Source organism: Xenopus laevis, chromosome 1S, assembly GCF_017654675.1.
Source record: "Xenopus laevis strain J_2021 chromosome 1S, Xenopus_laevis_v10.1, whole genome shotgun sequence".
Classification (NCBI taxonomy): domain Eukaryota; kingdom Metazoa; phylum Chordata; class Amphibia; order Anura; family Pipidae; genus Xenopus; species Xenopus laevis.
Genome location: NC_054372.1, coordinates 89,012,659 through 89,027,625, shown reverse-complemented (window position 1 = coordinate 89,027,625; position 14,967 = coordinate 89,012,659). Strand labels below are relative to the sequence as shown.

The 14,967-nt window shown below is 40.7% G+C and overlaps 1 protein-coding gene across 1 annotated transcript; it reads right to left on the bottom strand.

Annotated features, from left to right (window-relative positions):
* Positions 1-1,068: 1,068 nt before the first annotated feature.
* On the bottom strand, positions 1,069-4,023 carry LOC108706830 (cytochrome b-c1 complex subunit 10). Its single transcript, XM_018243583.2, has 3 exons — positions 3,865-4,023; positions 1,800-1,946; positions 1,069-1,297 (listed from the first exon to the last, which is right to left on the bottom strand). Exons 1-2 carry the CDS (start codon positions 3,912-3,914, stop codon positions 1,826-1,828), a joined length of 171 nt encoding a protein of 56 aa, XP_018099072.1. The 5' UTR covers positions 3,915-4,023; the 3' UTR covers positions 1,069-1,297; positions 1,800-1,825.
* Positions 4,024-14,967: the final 10,944 nt, after the last annotated feature.

The following is a 14,967-nucleotide window of genomic DNA, read 5'->3' as shown; positions in this document are numbered from 1 at the left end:
CCTGAAATGGATGCCTATAAATCAATATTGCAGCTAAACAAATTACATTTGTTCGCTTAGGAATAAAATTGCATATAGCAGAATTAATTGTTTGAAATGCAAACTGTGCAATTTAGGATTAAAAAGACCATCGTAAAGCTCATAACAGAATCCCCACAGTATAGAGATATATACCACAATTGCTACAGGTATTGCAGAAATGATTGACACCAACAGATATGCAAAGAAAACATATTCATAATTAATGTGCTGGCAGGAAAAATCCCCTGCAAGTTACACATAACTAGTATATATACTTACAGTATATTATACATGTATAATTAAAAATACACACAGAGGGCACTAAATCCCAGAGAAAACTTCACATAATGTTCCCTACATTCATAAAGGAGAAGGAAAGGTACCAAAGCAGTTTATGGTCAATAGATTAGCCACAATTTGCAAGCTACAACACTATTTATTCTGCAGAATGCTTTAGTATACCGGAGTAAACAGCTCTAGAAGATCTCTCTGTTTGTTTAGGAAAGCAGCTGCCATATACACTTGGTATGACATCACATCCGGCTTGAGTTTCCCTGCTCACTTATAGCAGGGAGGGGAGGAGGGACAGGGTGAGGAGGAAACCGGGTATGCTCAAGCCCTAGCCCTGGAGGTTTAAACTGACAACAGGAAATCGAATACAGAAGCCTGTGTGTACACAATAGAAGGAAATAAATGCTGCGTTTATTTTGACAGAGGACTCCGAGCAGCATTACTTTGAGGGTTTGCTGGTGTATTTATAAAGACCTTTCTGATACCGGACTGGCTCCAACTGCACATGCACCAAAAGGCTCAGCATCTATGTGGGGAGGAAGCAGGGAGAGGGACAATGGCGTTCAGTGCATGGGGCTTCTCTCTTTAGATTTAGTTCTCCTTTACTGTTTCAATGAATATTACTAGACAAAGTATGGAGACTCAAAGGCTGTAAAACCGTCCATTGTGGCACTGGCCTTAGGTTACAAGGACCTAACTGAAAACCACTTCTTAGAAAGAGCCATCTTGAGTTTAAGATGAACTGGAAATACTGTATTTCAAGTTGAATTACAAACATTTTATTAGATTTCTTTTTCAGAAGTGAGCACTACAGTTAAAAATTACACCAACATAGCAAGTTTCTGAATATAAATCTGGAATATGTAAGTCCAAAGTTTATTCATAAATAAGCTGCTTCATCCAAGGTGTAACAAGTCGGTCCATTCCCTTCCATTAACATTCTGGAAACTGAAGATTTTCTGGTCTGGGCCAAATCCAAGACATGCTATGGACAGAATAAATGGCATTTAATAAAATAAGTCTAGACAAATTTGTTAGTATCTTGTAACATTTATCATTACTAGAAGAAAATAAAACACACGGCTTATGATGTTTAATATAAAGATGCCATTGTTTCAAACTGATTCACCCCTAGGTTAAACAGACGGATATATGTGTTGCCACACTCACAGCCACCTTCGGAGTCTAAAAGCTGCATGCATTTCAAAATCATGCAAAAGGGAAATGGTTATTACTATAGAAAATCCACTTAACTGTAGTGGCTATTTAATACATGGTTTCATAAACAATTTCTCAATTGCTCAACATAACTTTCTTTCGCAGTTACAACGATCATGCCAATACTGTGAATTACAGATAGATTCCCTACAGACAAATGGCCCCAGTATCCTATTGGGCTTCACAGACCGCTTTGTTTGATATCCTGATTTTAATATAACCCATTCCTCAAAATGTGGTATAAAAATCAGCCCACTACATGTACTCACCTCATAGTAGACAGACAGGTATTCAATTATTTCTCATCCTTAAACTTTCCATTTATATATGGAACATAATCAAGAAACAGTCTCCAGTCTGTGGCCCATATCAGTCCTACTGCTCCTATGGATCCCCAAGTGGCTAGGACAGGAGCCCTGAAGAAGAGAACAGACAAAAGTCTTAAGTCCAAACTTGATCCCACCAAGCGATCAGGATTTACATCTGAAGACAGTGGATTGCAGGACAGCTCTCATTTTATTGTTTTTAAAGGGGCGGTTCACCTTTAAGTTAACTTTTAGTATGTTAAAGAATGACCAGTTCTTAGTAACTTTTCAGCTGATCTTGATTTTTGATCTCTCATTCAAATCACTGCCTAGTTGCTAGGGTAATTTGGAACCTAGAAAAAAAGATAGCTGCTGAACAAAGAGCTACATAATTCAAAACCACAAACAAAATAATTGTAAATATTGTCTCAGAATATCAATCAATTTGAACGTGTACAACCCCTTAAAAGAAAGTAACAAAGTAAAAAAAAAATGTAAAGGGTAGAAGAGTCATGAAAAATGAGTATACGTTGTAATGTAAACCTATTAATAATTCTTCCCCCATTTTTAGCCTTGGGCAATAATCATATCAGGCTTTTGATGGGTCTCCGCAGACCTGTATTACGATCAGATTTGCAGAACAATGGTGAATTGAGTGGGCCTTTGCCAATCTGACCACCTAAGGCCACAAATTAAGAGCATCTTTCTGCTGCTCATCAGGAAACCAATTGGACCTTTCTTTGTATTGAAAACGCATGCGATCAGATGAGATCTGGCATAAGTCAATCTCTTAACTTCTAAACCTATTTTATGTATTTTTAAAGTTATTTTCCCCTTTACCTTCTCCCATATCTTCACCTGCTTTGGGCAAGACTTCCATTACCTGTTGGGGCAGTATAAGAACGGTTACTGTATTTCTCTTATCATAGAGCAATGTAGGCTATTGCTTTATAAATACAGAATCCAGATGGTAGTTGTTTTTCTGTCAAGTTTTGCCATCTTTGTTGTGCTGGACCTCCCAAGGGCCTTATACACAGGACAACAGGCTGCTAAGTCAACAGCTCCACACAACAAGATATCTGGATTACTCACCCATGGTAGAGCGTATTCACCACAGGCAACTAATTTCAGTGTGTGCCATATATCCCTTACAAGCAAAGCTAAATTGGGTCTCTACAGAACTATGTAAATGGGGTATTTGTATCCAAGGAATAGTTAAATTTTAGGTACTGGATAAACAGATACAAACCTTAAAGGCAGGGAAAGACATTTACTGTGTGTGTGGGGGGGGGGAGGGGAGGGATAACAACTTGCTAAGCAACCCCAATGAATATAATCATGCGTTTTTCAGAAAAAAGAGGAGCACCAGCCTGGAGTATTTTCAATGTGAACACAACCATCTTTGAGCAGTTTCCTGGTAGGAATGTGAAATTTTGAGGTAGATCATCAGATAACGAGAATAGAACCCCCTTGCTTTCCCACTTTGTTGTGACATTTTGTCAGCAGGAGTCCATTGTGCAGAGGAACTAGTAGTAACAGTCTACCTGTAGGGACCACTTTCCCTGTTTAGCTCATAAAAACATAGATTTTGTATGATTAATATAATAGACAAAATATGTCCAGCACAAGCCCTGTTCATTAAAGTCAGAAAAAAGGGGAAAAGCATATATGACCTAGAATCCCAGGACCGTAAAGTCTGCAAAAAACGAATTCACTTAGTAGGTTACAAGCTCATTGAAGCCCAATAATGTAAAAGCTATCCGGGTGTATAACATTCAATATGCGAGTTCGTTCCAAATATTCTATACATTGTTTCGAAATCACACAGACAATTCCAAAGGGTAATAACCTACACCTGCACTAACTTACGCACCCAGGGCAGTGGAAAAATGACTTTCTTTGTGAAACTTAATTTACATTCTATGAGCGCTAAAATTGCCACGGTAAATTAAAATATACCCGCCTTAATCTCGACTGTGCAATGAAAAGATGTACATGCTTATGTAAACCCCAAGTGTTTGTTTCATACCAATTCTTTGCCAGTTGCTGATACCGAGGACCTAAAAACCTAGCAATCATGATTTCTGTTACGCATTCAATGTGACCTGCAAGTCCCAGCAGTCTATGATATAAACATTTGCAAACAAAATGGCGGCGAAAGGACCTCTGGATCCAGGCTGCCCGAATTGCTGCCTGATTAAAACATATTTTCATCGGCTTCCCAAAAGCAATGTCTGTGTTGTCAGGAGATTTGTAGGACTACTAAACATCACGTTTGGTTGCAGAAAAGAAAAGCTATATATTGCCAGAAGTCTGGCTTGGAGACCATATCATTTTGTTAGCTAAATTTTCAGCATTTAATAAAACGTGGTGGAGGTTTGCATAGTGAAATGCAGAATGCTACATATTATTAGTGGCATGAACTATGCAAAGGTCTTGGAACTTCTTGGGTACAGGCTGCATTTAATTTTGTCATTAATTTAAAATCTATAAGTCTGTGCTTAAAGGAACAGTTACACTGAAAATTTTTTTGTTTTTTTTTTAAAAATGCCCTGTACTGGTACAACTTATATATGTGTTCAAAAACTCTACAATAGTTCATATAAACAAGCTGCTGTGTATCTGTGGGGGGCAGCTATTCAAAGCTGAAAAAGAGAAAAAAGGCACAGGATACACAGCAGATAACAGAAAAGATATGTAGTAGTACAATGGGATTCTTCAGAGCTTATCTGTTATCTACTATGTATCCTGTGCTTTAATGGCTGCCCCGTTGCATACACAGCAGCTTGTTTATATGAACTATTGTAGAGTTTTTGAACACATATATAGTAGTGTTTCTGAAGCAAACACATCAGTTTTACCAGTGCAGGGCAACAGTACATTATATCGTCATTCCTTTTAAACACTTTTCTTTTTTGGTGCTACTGTTGCTTTAGCATTGGCAGCAGGGCTGTTATTTGAAACCTGGGTAGCTAAAATAACAGCTATTTTCATACACTACATATGTTAGTTCATAACAGCCACTTGGAACAAAAAAATGGGGAGTTTTTACACACTGGCTACACCCTGCCAGCAACTTCATGTGTCCTGATTATATTATGATCAGCTAAATAATTGTTACTTCCTCCTAGAGTGATTTACATCTGGTACATTTGTAATTTCCTAAGTTCGGGCCCTGTCCTGTCCACGTACACCCTGACCCTCCACTGTCCAACTGAAACATCTTACCCTCATCTACTGAGCCTTGCCCTGATCATTCCAATGTGCACCCAACTACTTGCACACCGATTTCCTGTCCTTACACATGGCAGTGGGCAGTAAGGGTTAAATCCCCCTGACGTAGGAAGGCACAGGAAATAGAATAAAAGCCCTTCCGGGTCCCACCCGCGCTCATCTCAATTTTCCTGTCGAGGAAATACCCCCACACCAGAGGAGCTCTCTCTCTCCTTCTGAAGCGCCTGGGGCCGAGGTTCACCTTGTGCGTGTCCCAGGGGAAGCCGGCGGGCTTCAGGGCCTTTTGTTGCCTACGGCGCAGTAAGACGCAATGCTGCCTCGGGAGGTAGCGCATGCGCGATAAGACGCCGAGCGCCCATCTGATAATGGCGCTACTTGACTTGGCGAAAACTCGCTCCCGCGACAACACGCCGAGAGCCCATCTCCAAAATGGCGCCTACGGAACACGGCGAAAAGACGCATGCGCATTGGCGCTCAAAATAAAAGGCGCGCGCCGATTACAGGTAAGCACTGTTGGCGTTTTTTATTTTCTTCAAGCTGCACCCTAACAGAGGATCTACTGAGAGAATCTCCAATACCTCTGCAGTGCACCTGTATTCTGTCCAGCCCAGGTGTAAGTAAGCTGGCTAACAAAAACGCAGGAACCTCATTGTTAATATACAATGCCTTACAAAGACTCTATCTATCTTACAGACTGTCTGATATGAGCAGACGCTCAGGTTCCAGGGGGTAAGTGCACAAGAGAGTTTTTTTCGAGGGATTACAAGTAAAAGCCGATGGGCTTAGTGGTAAGTAACTGTTCTAACTGTCTTTCACAGAAGTCCCCCTCCAAGAGAAGAATCTCAAAGGAGGAAGACTCCCAGGATCGACTGCACGGCCTGTGGAGATGCAGCTCTACATGACAGAAGGCTATGTGAAAGATGCCTTCACGAAGCAGCAGGTCCTTCACCGGACCTACACAACCTAAAAGATTGGATGCAAAGCACCATCAAAGAATCCATGGACGACATGGTTAACCAAGTCACAGAGAGAGTCCTAATCAATATAGGAGACAGATACAACCCACAGTCCTCCACGGCAGGGAGCAGTGGCAGAGCCCATAAAAGAAGGGAGCCCCCAAGCTACTCCAGCGTCTCGGAAGGGGAACTTTCCCAAACCGAAGAAGACGAACCAGATGACTCGGGCTCTTTCAACTTGGACTACTTGGAACCCCTAATTAAAGCCATGAGATCAGCCCTAGATCTCGATGCTACCGAAGACACTCCCAGACACGACAGAATGTTCAAATCCATAGCCAAAAAAAGTGCTAAATTCCCCATCCACAGTGTCATCAAAGACACTATTCTGGAAGAGTGGAAAATGCCTGATAAAAAAATAGGCACCTCCAGAAGAATTAAGAAATTATACCCCTTTGAAGAAAATGACTTCAAATTCTGGCATACCGCCCCCAAAGTCGACGCGGCCATAACCAGAGTGGCAAGACGTACCACCCTACCAGTAGACGAAGGGGTATCACTCAAAGACGCCATGGAGAGGAGACAAGACATGACTCTCAAAAAGTCATACCTAATCAACGGAACATCCAATCAAGCCTCAGTAGCCATCACCACATTGGCAAGAGCTAACCAAATTTGGATAGAAGACCTAGAACTATCCATAAAAAATGGCACTGACAGAAAAAAACTGATACAAATGGTTCAAGACATCAAAACCGTCAACGAATACACCACAGAGGCCTCCATGGACCTAGTAAAATTTTCCGCAAAAGCCATGGGGCTTAGCGTGGCAGCCCGCAGAGCCCTCTGGTTGCGACACTGGCATGCCGATCCCCAGAGCAAGCACAACCTCTGCTCTCTTCCCTTCGAAGGGTCTTTATTATTTGGGGAGAAACTGGATAACATTATTTCCAAGGCATCTGCAGGCAAATCTGCCTTCCTTCCGCAAGATAAAAGGGACAAGAAACCCTTTCGGAAACCCTTCCAGGACTCCAAACAATACAGACCAGGCAAACCCTCCTTCAGACAACCTTGGAGGGCCAGAGGCCAGGGCCAACCCTGGACTAGAAGGAAGGACTTCAAATCTGACAAAAAGCCAGTATGAAGGTGCGCGAGCCCCCCTGTCTTGCCTTGGAGGACTAATCCAGATCCAAGGAAAATGGACCCATTCAGAGAGCAAGAAATCCTCCAACTGGAGAGAACTGAAGGCGGTCTCGTTAGCCATCTACCGCCTCCAAAAACACCTAAAGGACAAGTCCATCCTAATCAGATCAGACAACTTAACCGCAGTAAGTTATATCAACAACCAGGGGGGGACCAGGTCCAGACAGTTGTCCTCCTTGACCACAGCTATTTTCGAATGGGCACAAAAGAACGTGATAACCATCAAAGCTTCCTACATCCCGGGCCCTTCGAACTCCCTAGCGGATCATCTCAGCAGGAAGTTCCCAGCTATAGGAGAATGGGAACTGAACCAGGATGTATACCACACGATCTGCAAGAAATGGGGCAACACATCCATCGACCTAATGGCAACTTTCAAGAACAAAAAGAACAAAGTGTTCTGCTCATGGCAGAGGGACCCCAGGACAACATACTGGGATGCGTTCTCCTTCCTATGGAACTTCCCCCTAGCATACATTTTCCCTCCAATATCCATGATAGCGAGAACTATCAAGAAAATACAAGAGGACAAAGCACATGTGATCCTCATCACACCCTGGTGGCCAAGGAGACCCTGGTTCCCTCTCCTCTTCCATCTATCCCTACAGAAGCCATTCCGTCTTCCCGTCACTCCAGACCTACTCCATCAGGGACCAATACTACATCCAGATCCAGGGAACTGGGCCCTAACTGCCTGGAACCTGAAAGGATAAAACTGAAGGGACTGGGGCTCTCCGACGAGGCCATCAAGACCCTCACAGCATCCAGGAAAATTTCAACATCCTCCAAATACTACAAAATTTGGGAAAAATTCTCCAGCTGGGGACTGGGGAAATACGGAGAGGCCTTCTCCATTTCTGAAATCTCCATCATAGAGTTCTTACAGTCTGGGGTAGAGGCCAGCCTCAGCACCTCTACCCTAAAAGGGCAGATCTCTGCCATTTCTGCTTACACAGACAACCAATGGGCCTCCCGTCCACTCATCAAACAATTCTTCAAGGCTCTCTCCAGACTTCGCCCTCAAAACAGGGACTCGGTTCCCCCATGGGACCTATCTCTAGTCCTAGACGCTCTGACCAGAGCTCCCTTTGAACCCTTAGAGGACGTTCCCCTAGAAATCCTCTCATTGAAAACCACATTCCTGCTGGCCATCTCCTCAGCCAGAAGAGTGGGCGAACTCCACTCTCTTTCCGCCAGGGAGAGCAAGATAACCTTCCTCCATGACAAAGTCATCCTGAAAACCAGGGACAACTTCATCCCCAAGGTAGTCTCAAAATTTCACATGTCCCAGGACATAATACTACCAACCTTCTTCGACAATCCCCAAAACGAAGAAGAAAACAGACTTCACCACCTAGACGTCACCAGATGCCTGAAAATCTATCTCCAGAGAGTCGCAGACTTCAGAAAGTCAGACAACCTCCTCTTAATTCATGAGGGTTCTAAGAAAGGCCTTGCAGCCTCCAAAAAAACCATCTCTACATGGATTAGAGACTGCATACAATCAGCTTACTCCTCTCAGACAGTACCTGGGCCTACTTCTCTACGAGCACACTCTACCAGAGGAATCGCGGCTTCCTGGGCCTTCCATGCCCAAGTATCGGCTGATACCATATGCAGAGCAGCTACCTGGAAGAACCTCCACACCTTCTCCAAACACTACTGCTTTGACATTTTCTCCAACGATATAGCTGAATTTGGGCGCAGTGTCCTTTCAGCGGCTACAATAAAAGCTCATAACTAATCCCTCCCTAATGTGTTGCTTTTGTACATCCCTTACTGCCCACTGCCATGTGTAAGGACAGGAAAGCAGAAAATCTATACATACTTACCGTGATTTTCTTTTCCTGGACTGTAACATGGCAGTGGGCAGGGGTTCCCTCCCTAAAATGGGGGTATTATCTCCAGCCATTGAGATGGGCGCGGGTGGGACCCGGAAGGGCTTTTATTCTATTTCCTGTGCCTTCCTACGTCAGGGGGATTTAACCCTTACTGCCCACTGCCATGTTACAGTCCAGGAAAAGAAAATCACGGTAAGTATGTATAGATTTTCTGCTGTCATGTCCCTGCTGCTGTAAGTCTCCAAATATTGTGTCTGGTTTTATTTTTAAATATTTCTTTTTCTTTTTTTAAAAGGTGACAACCCTACTTTTTCCTGACCAATAAATATTTCAGCATCTATTTGAAGCCTTTTGTCTAAGCTGGATATGTTGCACATAATGTAAGAAATGTCATGCAAGCAATACGTTTGTGATCTATTTTGGTACCTGGAGTTCTTTATTCTTTACTATAAATGTGATTTGATTTTCCAGTTACAATAATAGACACTCTGCGGAAACTAATAAACAATTGCACTATTACCCTTTTTGTGCCAAAACATGTTGATCTGGCAAAACCACCTTTTGCCAGGTAAAATATGGCATGTCATAAATAAAGGAGAGAACCAGAAACCTTGGCACACTGGTACCTTTATATTGGCACCACTGATTTTATAATCAGTAGCACATAAATAATTAAATATTTCCAGTCTAAGGTTGGAAAAGCACACAAATGCAAATACTAATGACTTTTCCAAAGGATAATTGGGGTTGGCTATAACAAACAATGAGATGGAGTGTGCGGTACGTACACTGTGTTGAGGTACGCACACGGCATTATGTAAAAGGAATACAATTACTGGTTACTAACACTAATAATCGTGTTCATGCAACATGCTTCTAGAAAATGTTTGGTGCCGGTGGAGGTTATTGCTGCTAAAATATATTTTTACACTTACTTAATGGAGAGGTTCACACACTTTCTTTTCAGCCTAGACTTGGAATGTAAACAGTGTGTTCACTGTTAGCAAGAACAATTTATTGTTTGATATTAGTTTAAGGAGATTGTGTATGTCTAATATTGTGTAAAAGCGTGACCACGTTAATTCGAGTAATAAATGCAGAAATCTGAGTAATGTCAAATAGTAAATTTTTTTTTTTTGTGGCAACTGTATATATAGTTACATAGTTTAGTTGGGTTGATAAAAGACCATCAAGTTTAACCCCTCCAAATGAAACCCAGAACACATACTTACATACTGTACACCCACTGAAACTATATATACCAATATCTATATTAAGTGTAGATTTTAGTACAGGTATAGGATCCCTTATCCAGAAACCCGATATCCAGAAAGCTCCTAATTACGGAATGGCTGTCTCCCATAGACTCCATTTTATCCAAATAATCCAAATTTTTAAAAATGATTTCCTTTTTCTGTGTAATAATATTACAGTACCTTGTACTTGATCCCAACTAAGATATAATTAATCCTTATTGGAAGCAAAACCAGCCTATTGGGTTTATTTAATGTTTAAATCAATTTCTAGTAGATTTAAGGCATGAAGACCCAAATTACGGAAAGATCCATTATCCGGAAAACCCCAGGTCCTGAGCATTCTGGATAACAGGTCCCATACCTGTATCATTATATGGTGGGTGTCTTAGGGGGATATTTATCTAGATCCAAATTTTTCTGAATTTTTTAAAACAAAAAAGTCCGACCAAACTAGAATCCACTATTTGATCTTATTTAATATTAAAAATCGATTTAATCGGTTCTGGTAAAAACACTAAAAATCAAGCGAAAAGCCAAATTGTATGATTTCACTTGATTTTTTTTGATTTCTGCAAGAAAAGGTCGGATATTCGGGCTAATTACAGTGAAGACCACAGAAACTATAAAATAGGATAGGGACCTCTGCCATTTACTTACTGTATACACAAACTTGGCAGGTCTGAGTTGGTGGATTTTTGGATTCTGGGTTTTTGCTGCATAGGGCTTTAATAAATTTTGAAAAACTTGGAGTTTTAAAAAGAAACCCGAAAAGTGTGAGTTTTGCCAGAAAAAGACAAACCGGAGTTTAGTAAATAACCCCGTTAACGTTGTTACTTTTCGTGATGGTCCTGTGCCCTTAATCTCTTGGGGACCTTATACTGCCATACAGTACATGTTACGTGCATACATTAAAACATTTTTATATATATATATATATATGTTTTTTACTGTTGCCATGATTTATGTGAGTTTTTTTTTTAACAACAATAAAACAGGGAATGTACTCTGTACTTTTCAGTATGTATTCTGCATTTGTGTACAATTGTGGAATTGTGCAACCTGTCAGCAAAATTTCAAGGTTGATAGAGATTCCGAAGGTTGGGATTCCCTAAGGGTAGGGACACACTGGGCGATTTGGGGAGATTTAGTCGCCTGGCGACTAATCACCGCGACTTTCCACGACCAATCTTCCCCGAATGCCTCCCCTCGCTCTGCGCCTGGCTAAAATGAAAAATCGCCTGCGCTAATCACACGCGGCGATTCGTTTTCCGAAGTCGCCCGAAGTTTCCTCGTGAGGCAACTTCGGGCGACTTCGGAAAACGAATCGCCGTGTGTGATTAGCGCCGGCGACTTTTCATTTTATCCAGGCGCAGAGTGAGGGGAGGCATTCCGGAAGAAAAGTCGCTGCGATTAGTCGCCAGGCGACTAAATCTCCCCAAATCGCCCAGTGTGTCCCTACCCTAACAAAGGAAGAGAGGATTAAAGGTGTGGGACAAATCCAAGGCAGCAACTGGACTGCAGACATGTTTAACACATGAATTATAAGTCCCAATAACAAATACAATATATAAATTTAATTTAAAATCAGGTAACTGCTTGAGTCAGCCTAACCTATGGATACAAATGGACAATGCAACTCAGCCTATACAGTCACTTGCTTTGTTACTATGTTGTGGACTTGAAAGCGATATGTTGCTAATCAAATATAAACTCTTTTCGATCACTTTCTTGTTGCAGTGTTACTACATGCTAATTGTTAACAATATGTACTCCTGCTGGAATGGACTCAACCATATGTGATTCAGCAGGAGATCCTTGGCAATACAGCTAGCTGACTAATTATAATACCTAAGGGCAAGAAACAGAATATTTAATTATAAAAAGCATGACAAATTGTATTGTTCATTTAGCCCCTTTGGATAAGTACATTCCAAACGCCTAATCCATCTTGATTCCCTTTGCAATAGTATAGTGTTATGCTCTCCTCCTCTGGTCGGTTTAGGTACTATTTCTAGCACTTTCCATTTAAGCTGACATATATTGTGTTTAGCTTTATAGAATGTCTAGACACTGGTGTGTCAGAGTAACTGTCAACTTTAAAATTTCTTATGTTACCTTTGTGTTCCTTAATCCTAACATTCACAGATCTGATAGTTTTGCCCACATACAGCATCCCACATGGGCATTTCAGGACGTATATAACAAAGGCTGTTTTGCATGTAGCAAACGCATTAAGTTTAATTTCCTGCCCTGATGTTGGGTGATGTATATTGGGACCTTTTATGATTGAACTACAACAATTACACTCCATGCATGGAAAGGTACCTACTTTCCCAATACCTCTAAATTGTGTACTTATTCTATCTGATCCTGAACTGGAACACAGTGTGTCCCGTATTGATCTACCTTTCTTATATGAGAACCAGGGAAAGTTGGAAAAAATAGGTCCGAACGTGGCATTGGTCTGGAGTACTGGCCAATATTGTTTTACAATTCTTTCTACCACTTTACTCATTTTATCATATTTACTAACAAAAGTTAGTCTTTCCCTGTCGATATTCGTCTGTTTGGGTCGTAATAGTTCTGTCCATTCTTATGCACCTACTCCTCCACCGCTTTAAGTTTCCCTTTGGGGTACCCCCTCTGTATAAACCTGTCTGTTAGATCTTTACATACCAGTTTGTACCCAATATCACTGGATGCAATTTTCTTCGCTCTCATGTATTGTCCCTTAGGAATGGCATTTAGGGTCTGAGGGTTGTGAAAACTCTTCCTATGCAAGAGATTGTTTCTATCCATTTCCTTGCGGTACACATTAGTGCCCAGACTATTGTTCTCCAATTTAATCTGCAAATCCAAAAACTCCATTGTTAACTTGACTGTCCGATGTGCTTCATTGGCAGAATTAACCATATTTTTAAAAGCTTCAAGTGGTCCATCCCACAGGATCAGTATGTCATCCACATACCTAAAATAATGAATAATGTGTTGCAAATATGGCTCTTTCAGGAATAATTTCTTCTCCAAATCGTAAACATATAAGTTGGCAAGGGACGGCGCCACTGCCGATCCCATAGACGTCCCTTGCCTTTGCCAATAAAAAGAATCTTCAAATTTAAAATAATTCTTTTTAAGCACAATTTCGAGACAGTCAAGTATAAACTATATTTTTGCATTGTTCATGTTAGTTTCCAATAGAGCTTCTTCTACACATTTAATGCCTTCATCTTGGGGTATATCGATACTACACCTTAGAAATTTCTCCAAGTTTGATCAACAGATCATTCTTGTCTTTTAAACAAGTGGGAAGGTTACGGACTAACTCCTGTACGTTATAATCAATAAATTTAGAAAGGGGTTCAAGCACAGAACCAATGCCGGACACTATGGGTCTTCCGGGCCGGTTTTCTAGTGTCTTGTGTATTTTAGGTAACATATATACATATATTTTCCTAGGAAAATGTGTAATTAGGAAATCTTTGGTAGTAGTGGCCAGGGGTCTCAAGTTGTATTTCTGATCTATAATTGATTACATCCATCACAACCACTGCCCCTCCTTTATCTGCCCTCTTGATTATGATTTATTTATTGTTTTAAGTGCCTTCCTTTCTGCATGTGTAAGGTTACTAGTAGTTCCACTATTTCCTTCCCAAACCTTTTTCACCTCTTCTATAACAACAGTTGTAAACATTTCTAAAGCAGAACAAGATATATCTGGGACATAAGTGCTTTTCTTTTTCAATTGTGAAATATTTACAGTAGGTTGCACATTAGGAAAATTCGTTTTAAGTTTGGCAGATCGAATGAATTCAAAGAATTCAATGGAATAACTGGGCATAAAACCTAAACCCTTGTTTAAAACGTTCAGTTTGGCTTTAGTCAATACATGGGACGAAAGATTCACCACAAGTTGATTTACCTTCTGCTGCTGTTGCTCCGGTATCGTTGTGGGTAAGCTTCTCTTGCTATTGGGTAGCGTGGGTTTTTTTCTCTCGGTTGTCCCTGGCCCCTCTTTGGGGCAAGCACCTAAAAAATGCTGCCCAATGTTTGTGAGTAATATTTGTAGACAATGCTAAGGCTGTTGTAGCTATCCTTTGACTATGAACAGAATCATTTTTATTCTTTGGATTTTTGATGCAGACCCAATACATGGGGAGACCCATTTCTCAAAGGTAGAATCTCGAATTCATGTGTTATAAACTAGAATTCATGTGAGTCTAATAAATTAGATTTACCTCCAAATTCGGATGGTTATTTAAGAATGAAATTCAATATCTAAAACTCAAACAAATTTTACTAAAACTCGAATCGAGTTTTTTCTTCGAAAAAACTTGAATGTCAGGAAGGCTAGAAACATCTTCAAATTGGTCACGGGACCTCTCCAATTGACATACACAAACTCAGGTTTTAGGTGGCAAATAGTCGAATTCGAATTTTTAAAGGGGGCAATGTTTCAATTTGATCCTTAATAAATCTGCCCCTTAGTAATAGTTTTAACAATTAATTTTTAGTATATAGGGGTTTCATGCAGTCACTCTGGTCAATTGTGTCTGACATTTTATCACTTATGTGAGCATCTGGTATACTAAGGGGCAGATTTATCAAGGGTTGAATTAAAAATTCGAAGTAACAAAATTGAATT

Excerpts from the sequence above, each read along its gene's own strand:
- LOC108706830 (XM_018243583.2), bottom strand. The coding sequence starts at position 3,914 with ATGATTGCTAGGTTTTTAGGTCCTCGGTATCAGCAACTGGCAAAGAAT. Across the intron at positions 1,947-3,864 it reads CAGCAACTGGCAAAGAATTG|GGCTCCTGTCCTAGCCACTT; the intron begins GTATGAAACAAA and ends TCTCTTCTTCAG.